Source organism: Salmo trutta, chromosome 23 (assembly GCF_901001165.1).
Source record: "Salmo trutta chromosome 23, fSalTru1.1, whole genome shotgun sequence".
NCBI lineage: Eukaryota > Metazoa > Chordata > Actinopteri > Salmoniformes > Salmonidae > Salmo > Salmo trutta.
In genome coordinates, this window is record NC_042979.1 from 12,908,849 (window position 1) to 12,916,812 (window position 7,964).

Here is a 7,964-nt window from a genome sequence, read left to right on the forward strand (position 1 = left end):
CAGTAGAGCACTTGTCTGCTAAATGCTGGAACAGAAGGACCTAGTTTGCCTCAGGCAGAACCACGGGCGCCTTTCACATCCTGTTTACCTGCAGGAATCATTCCTCCCTCCTGGAGCTGTGTGTGTGTGTGTGTGTGTGTGTGTGTGTGTGTCAGTGGCGTACTACAAAACAGGTAATTTCTACAATTCTACACATTTTGCAATGAGGCTGAGAAAATGTTAGTTTTACAGCTTTTTTTGTCACTGCTTCTGACGTGTTCATATGCTATCGGGGGGGGGGGGGTGCGTGTGTGTGTGTCTGTGTGGAGCAGCATCCATCCCCCCCTTCCCTCCAGCACTAACCTGACATTTCAAGCACATCCATATGAAACAAACTGCTCTACTGATTGGAGCCTGCTGGTTGGACTTGATTAGACCCAGAATAGTTCTCTAAAAGGTTTTTGAGTTGTTTTTCCCATTGGGATTCTGTGTTGGAAGAGTGGTTTTCACGCAGATTTTTGTTGAAAAGCTTTCGCAGAGGATTCAGAGGTTACAGATTTAGATAGACGAACCATTCTAATGGATATCTGTGGTTTGGTTTCACAGAGGAATCCCTGACAATGCCAACCCATCTCTTAAATATGAGGAAGTGTGTATGAGTGACTGAGTGCGACAGTTTATGTGATGAAAGTTAATGAGTGCTCTGCTCTTGGCCTGAACGGCAGATCAGAGCCGGGAATGCTTTTTCCCACGCTGCCGGCCTGTCTTTCCGGAGGGCTCTTTTAGAGCGGCGCACTGCTTTCCCCGGGGCTGCTGAGCAGAGTGGCACAGAGACAAATGGGGAGTGACACTCGCGTAAAGAGTTACCCGCCTGAGTCTCTTCAAGCACAAATAACTAAGTGTTCACCACTGAGGTTATTCTGTTCCACGACCAACACCCCTCATGAAGAGATTACAGAGAGCGAGAGAGGGAAAGCGAGGGATGGATGTTAATGGGTTGAATGAGTGCAGTTTCTCTTCATGTGTGTATGAGAGCGGGCGGCCTTATGTCCCACCCGGGACGAAGAGGACTAACTAATGAGAGCGAGGGAGCGGTAGACTGAATGGAGTGCTAGGCTCTGTGTCTGTGTCTGTGTGTGTGTGTGTGTGTCAGTGCCTTCAGCTTTGTCTTTCTCTCGTTCTGTGTCTTGGGGCTGATGAGCCTCTGGTTTGCCAGGGTCAGGAGCTCAGGAATAGTAACCTCAGTGGAGTTGAGTATGTAGGTCTGCACACAGAGGACTGGAACACAGGGGCTCTGTCCAGCCTCTCTCTACTCTCACTCCAGATCTATGTGAGGAGGCCTCAGCCTCGACCCAGCTAACCTCCTCAGACGCCATTAATATTAATGCATGTTAATATGGATACAGAGGTGAAGAGCGCTGCAGGCGCTGCATCTCAATACCTCTGCTTTATAAGGGCACCGACTTGTGCACAGCTAGACACCATTCAGATGCTCTACCGTAAGATCCAGAAGACGCCCTAGATCCCCACTCCCCTCATGGATATTGAATGCATGCATGAGGTTTCTGACTTCATTTTCATTCACAACAGTTACTGTATGCCTCGGTCAAATTGAAAGGAAAGTAAAGTAACCATGTGAAGCTGTATAGTGTATTGTGCTGTATTGTGTGGGACGTGAGGCAGGTCCAGATAGTCGATACGAAGCGTCCTTGCGCTGCCTGAGCAGCAGGGGGGGGTAGTCAATTACAGTGCCTTGGCGCGAGGAGCTGAATGGAGTCAGGGTCAATTAATTACATGGGCCCTAATGAGTGGGCTTATTAGGGCCAACTGTGCTCGTACCAGAGGTTGTCATGGCAACGCAGAGGCCTAGGTTTTTAATGTGTTAATCTGCCTAGTTGTCAAGGACAGTCTGTGTAAGGCAGGTAGGTACGGTTAGTGTATAGTGGTGTTGGTATTATTTTTGGATCGCCATCGTGAAATACTGGTGTGTAACACGATGTTTGGCAATGAGTGTTTTGTGTGTTTGCTGGTGATTTCTGAGAACGGCACTAATTAACCTCCGTGAGTGCTGCAGTGTGGCACGTCCCCAGTGAGGATTAGCTATTAATCATGTTTATCAAACAAACATTTTAATCTTAAAAGCATTTAACACCAAATACCTTTCGTGCAACCTAGACTTCTGGGCTTCTTGCCCTGTTTTTCCAAATTTGTCTGCTAAGGATCTTTTTGTGATAGTTGCACAAGGACAATCACCAAGCATAGGACTACACTACTGGTTTTCATGTTCATTGTAATGGAGGGAGATGTGAAGGTTATTTTGTTGGTCTTGGTGTTTTGTGAGATAGAAGAGCAGTTCTGTGGAACTGGAAATTCAACGAGCCAATCCAACTGCAGCTTTTAGCCCTGGCTCAGGGGCTTGTTTTGCCTGTTAATCAGTGATCAACTCAAACCGCTCCAAAACAACCAGGTCTCCACTCTGATCTGTGGGGTATTGCATTAAGCTTGACCATGGGAAAAAAGATTAGCCAGCTTCCCGCGACTGAAAGCGGGGTGTGGGATTGTACGGGGGTGGATTCGGTGCAGGGTTACGAAAGACTGTGGCATGGTGAAGAATACTTAACGCTGTACATCATCTCACCAGTCTGTTTTTCATTCACAGTTTATGTTTGACATATTGTAAACCTTAACTATTAGGCCTACACACATTTCATGCATGGAAATGTGTATACACACACACACACACACACACACACACACACACACACACACACACACTCCTCACATACAGATACACGGGATCAGGCTGCTGAAAATTGTTCATTTGATTTCCAGAATGTGCCTGTGGTTAATTCTGGATGGAGAAATTCTAGAGAAACTAGAGGAATAGACTGACTTCAGACTAGACTTTAGCTCTCTCTCTGGCATAGCTTCTCTTCGGATCCTAAACACTGAGTTCACACTGAGGCAGTTCCTGGTGCACAGCAATCCACATAATTCCAGGTTTCCACATTCATTTGAACCACCCTAACTGCTGTGATATGCCATTCGTGCCACTGCCAATGGAATTCAATTGATAAGTGACTTTAATATTTGAGCGGGTGAGTTTCAAACCAGCAGAGGCCTGTGTGTTGCCACATGAGCCCGTTACTGTGGTGGCATGGCCACACTGCGTCTTTGTGCCGCTGACAGGGCTGTAATCTGTGGATTTATGGAGCGAGACGGCCTTTGAAGATGAGTTAGCACTCAGAGTGTTTTGAAGTGTTTACGGAAAACCAAGCCAATCTGGAGGGATCAGGGCAAAACATTGACTCCATACCAAACAAGGATGGCACCAACGGCACTCCGTGATTGGTTTCACAATATTTATCTCGCTGTGGTAATTGGGTGCGAGAAATGATTCGGAGCAGAATAGATCTCTCTTTGTGTGGTACAGTACTTCTGATTGATGCTGGTGTGTTGTGATGGAAGATGCTGACGATGCCTTGAAGTGGTTTTCTGTAATTAACCAATAAGTCTTGAGGTGTGTGTGTGGTCCATAAAGCGGTGAATTGGGAGCATAAACAGTGTGCGGGGCTTCCTGTTCTTCCCAAGTATTCTTTATTAGCCCAGCACCTGCGTTTTTAAAGGACGTGTGTATGACCACAAACGTTTGTATATGGCCAATATACCACGGCTAAGTGCTGTTCTTCGCGTGGTGCCTGGATACAGCCCTTAGCCATGGTATATTGGCCATATACCACAAGCCCTGAGGTGCCTTATTGCCATTTATAAACTGGTTACCAACCTAAATAGAAGAGTGAACAAGTATCTTTGCATCATATCCGTGGTATATTTGCTGACATAGCCTACACATGGCTGAAATGCTGTTTCAGCCAGTCAGCATCCAGGACCCAAACTACCGGGTTTATAATAGATATTATATCACTGAAGTAGGTCAACTCATTAACGTAGAGTAGATTAGCGCTTTCAGGTGAACATGAAAGCACTAATCTATTCTAGTTATACCCGTCGAAGGGTCATGAACTCTCGCCCTGTTTTGACCAGAAGGCAGTTAAAGGCAGCTCATTCTTTATACACTCCAGGGTCCTGTTCAGTGTGGCACACTGTATCAAAACATTCTGCAACGGAAAAAGAAAATCTCTGCTCATATTGGACAAGTCCAGGCAGTAACTCCACCGCTTCAATAAGTATTCTCCTTACTGAATTTGTTTTTTCACCTTAATGAGAGACTTGATGCTCATGCAGGATCACAGGGTTGTTTAGACGTCTAGAGGTTGAGTAGGCATCTGTTTAACACTCCCAGATGTCCTTGTTTCCTTTACCACTGGTGTATAGTGATACATAAATAACTAGTGTTTTTCTCTGTTGTATTTCTCTGTGGAATTCACTCTGGCTGCTGCTGGCACTGCTGCGGTTCTGTTCTGTTCCCTTGGCTCCACTGGGAGATGCTTGGATGGATAAAACACTCCACCTCTCCTCTTTCCTCCATTTTAAACACCCAATTGTATTTCCTTTATGAGATGGATCTTGTAGATTGAATCATTTTCACAGTTGGAGGCTCATTGTGGGCCTGAAATGAAATTAACTCCCCAATCAATTCCGAACGGGCACAACAAGTGAGTTCTCCCTTGCACGGCTGAAGTGCCTCTTCAAATGGGTTTTGTTATTGAAAACGAAATGAAGTGTTTTGTTTTTCACGCTCCCTTTGTCGCCTCCCTCTGCCTTGTTCTCTGTGCTGTGGCAGTGATTTTCGCTGACGATAGAGTAGGTTAATTTCAGCACTTTTGCTTTTCATGTCAGGAATTCCATAAGTGTCGTTCAGAGGGGCGGCGGTCATTTCTGTCAGGTGATTCATTGCTTTTAAATGGAGCGCCTTTTGCGCGTCTCCTTTGTCGCTGTGAGCTAAGCAGCCATGAAATTGCCTGAATAATGGTGTTTTAAATCCAATCTTGGTTTGTCCCCTCAGCTTTCCCGTAGACCATTCAATAGCCTTCCCTGTGGAGATTGCGCTTTCTCAGTGTGCCCTGACTTCTCACAGTTTAAGCTCCAGGCTTTTACATTGCAGTTAATACAGGTCTGTAAGAGGCTAGCTGAATTTTTACTTTACAGGTAGGCAGCCTTGGAAGATTTGAAAGCGATCTTCATCTTCAAGTCACATTGGAAATGGTTGGATATAGGGCTACATGGTAGAACATGAGTGTTTTTTTATCAGTGAAATTTGAAGATGTAACAGTAAGGAATAAAAACATGATTCTCCTCATCAGATTTTTTTCAAGGATATTGGCTCTCAGACTGTATGAGAAACCGCAACAGCTTTACATTTCTGTTTTAGATTGGCCAACAATATAAACACATGAGCACAGCTGTAATTTCTTCACTTCCAGTCCCATCCGCTCCAGCTTTTAACTCGGGTACATCCGACGGTAGTTTCATGGCCAAATGTCACCAAATGAATCCCACTTGAGCCGCTGCGACAAAATTGGCTTTCTCTCTCTCCCCCGCTGCCTCCTGCTCCACTCCCTGATTTCCCAGGGTAATCCGATTCTGGGTTGAAATAAGTCCAAATTAATTTTATAAAGCACTGATCAAACAGTGCCGTAGGTGTTTCCCTCCCCCAAATGAGTTTATAAGAGATGCAGATGTCGACGGTTCATCTTCCTAAAGGGGGGGGGGGGGGGGGGGTGAAACTGGAGATTGTGAAAGGGAAATGGAGGAGACATTACAATAAGTGTGTTTTTATTGGTCTATTGGTCTTGTCTCAGCTCTGCTCCTTGGACATTGTGTTCTCTGTTCTGACATGCTTTGTTTATTTGTTTGATTATTTATCACGAGGAGGGTTTTTGCAAAACAACCTTTGTGGAAAGGTCAATTGATTGTTTTTATTTTAGTACCAGCTGGCAAGTATCATCAAGCCTGCCCTTGTACTTTATAACCAGGCACATAGTGTGAGAGAACTCTTATGGAAGTATAACCATTTCTTTGTGTGTGTGTGTGTGTGTGTGTGTGTGTGTGTTGCAGGTGAGCTGGTCTCCATGAATGGCCCCCGGTATCCATCCCCTGCAGAGCTGGATGCCTTTGCCCAGAAGACGGCCAGCAGCCCCCTGTCCATCAAGATCTTCCCATCCAACATTAGAGTGCCGCAGCACAAACAGCTGAACAGGACGGTCAACGGCCTGGACACCACATGCACCCAGCATTACAGTCCCTACTCAGGAGGCTACCAGGGCCTACTGGGTGTTGTAAAGGCCTCCGTCTCCGTGGTCAAAGGCGTGCTGAAAAACTCTGAGGGCAAGAGGACTAAACATTCCCCCGCCCAAACTGCAGCGGCACCATACAACCTTTTCTGTAACAACAGACACGGGCAGCAGAAGAGCTACCGCATAGGCTCCTGCAAGCCTCATGACGGGCCAAATGTGTCTGTACCCTCTAATATCATTGGGGCTGCGTCAGTCATTCCCACCCCGGTAGGGCAGACTCTGGCCCCTCAGTCGGACCTGGACGTCCAGAGCCTGCTGAGGCAGATAAACAGACACACCCACAGCCAGGCCCTGCAGCACGGGGGAGGGGCCCAGCCAAGCCCTTCCCTTCAGGCTGTGGCCGCTGTAGCCTGCTCAGACTCTGGCTTTACGCTGGGAATAGCACCCCAGAGCAGTCTGGCATATTCGGGGGCTGTGCTGCCCACCCAGAGTGCAGACATGGCCAAGGCTGGCTACCTGGACAGAGTGGATTATAGCACATGGCAGCACAAACAACATCAGCAGCACTATCAACAGGGGGCGCTAAGGATATACAACAATGCTCGGATGGGCAGCGGGGGAGGTGCCGTGGTCAGCCGCTCTCCAGAGACTTGTCTCCCTTTGGCCTGCTCGGCACAGCTCTCCTATAGGCCTCACCCCCTCAGTGCAGGCACTAACGGGGCAGGAGCAGGGATAGGGCAGGACCGGGTTAGCTCCTCCCCTCTGAACTGTGCTGCCATGCATGGGGAGTTCTCTGTGGGCCAGTACTTCGCCCCTCCCTGGAACAGTGTTCTGGTCACTCCGGACAGCGACTGTTACAACCCTCAGGAGCTGGTGCCTGGCTCCTCTATTGTCCGGCCCAGAGACATGGGGCTCTCCCACCCTCATCCAAACCATCACCCCAACCGCCAGCTCCACCCCCACCCTCACCCCCAGGCCTATGCCACAGACCAAAGCCTGGGCCTCTGTTTTGGGCTGCCCAGCACCAGCCTGTGCCACGCCTCTGTTTTGAGCAGCAGCCTGCAGTCTCTGGAGTGCCTGATCAGTGAGATCCACCCACCCTGCATTAAGGAGCGCATGCTGGGACGGGGCTATGAGGCGGTGGGGATGCCCCAGCTACTGGACCACAACCTACAGCACACCCACATTCAGCTGCCTGTGTTCCGATAAGACGGGACATATCCACACAGGGCATACAGTGCCTTCGGAAAGTATGTAGACCCCTTGACTTTTTCCAAATTTTGTTACGTTACGGCCTTATTCTAAAATGGATTTTAAAAAATTAGCTACATTTAAAAAAAAATGTTTCCAAATGTATAAAACTTTTAAAACCAGAAATATCTTAGATAAATAAGTATTCAGACCCTTTGGTATGAGACTCGAAATTGAGCTCAGGTGCATCCTGTTTCCATTGATCATCCTTCAGATGTTTCTACAACTTGATTGTAGTAAATTGTGGTAAATCCACCTGTGGTAAATCCACCTGTGGTAAATTCAATTGATTTGGAAAGGCACACACCTGTCTATATAAGGTCCCGCAGTTGACAGGTCATGTCAGAGAAGAAAACAAGCCATGAGGTCAAAGTAATTGTCTGTAGAGTTCTGAGACAGGATTGTGTCGAGGCACACAATCTGGGGAAGGGTACCAAAAAATGCCTACAGCATTTGAAGGTCCCCAAGACCACAGTGGCCTCCTTTGTTCTTAAATGGAAGAAGTCTGGAACCATCAAGACTCTTCCTAGAGCTGGC

The 7,964-nt window shown here is 47.4% G+C and overlaps 1 protein-coding gene across 3 annotated transcripts in view; it reads left to right on the forward strand.

Annotated features, from left to right (window-relative positions):
* LOC115159377 (protein FAM222A-like) overlaps positions 1-7,633 on the forward strand; it is a 33,235-nt gene extending 25,602 nt beyond the window's left edge. For all 3 annotated transcript variants that reach the window (XM_029709023.1, XM_029709022.1, XM_029709024.1), the window contains exon 3: positions 5,998-7,633. In XM_029709023.1, the coding sequence (XP_029564883.1) occupies positions 5,998-7,385 (1,388 nt within the window). In that variant the 3' untranslated portion in view covers positions 7,386-7,633. The remainder of the gene's footprint in view (positions 1-5,997) is intronic.
* Positions 7,634-7,964: the final 331 nt, after the last annotated feature.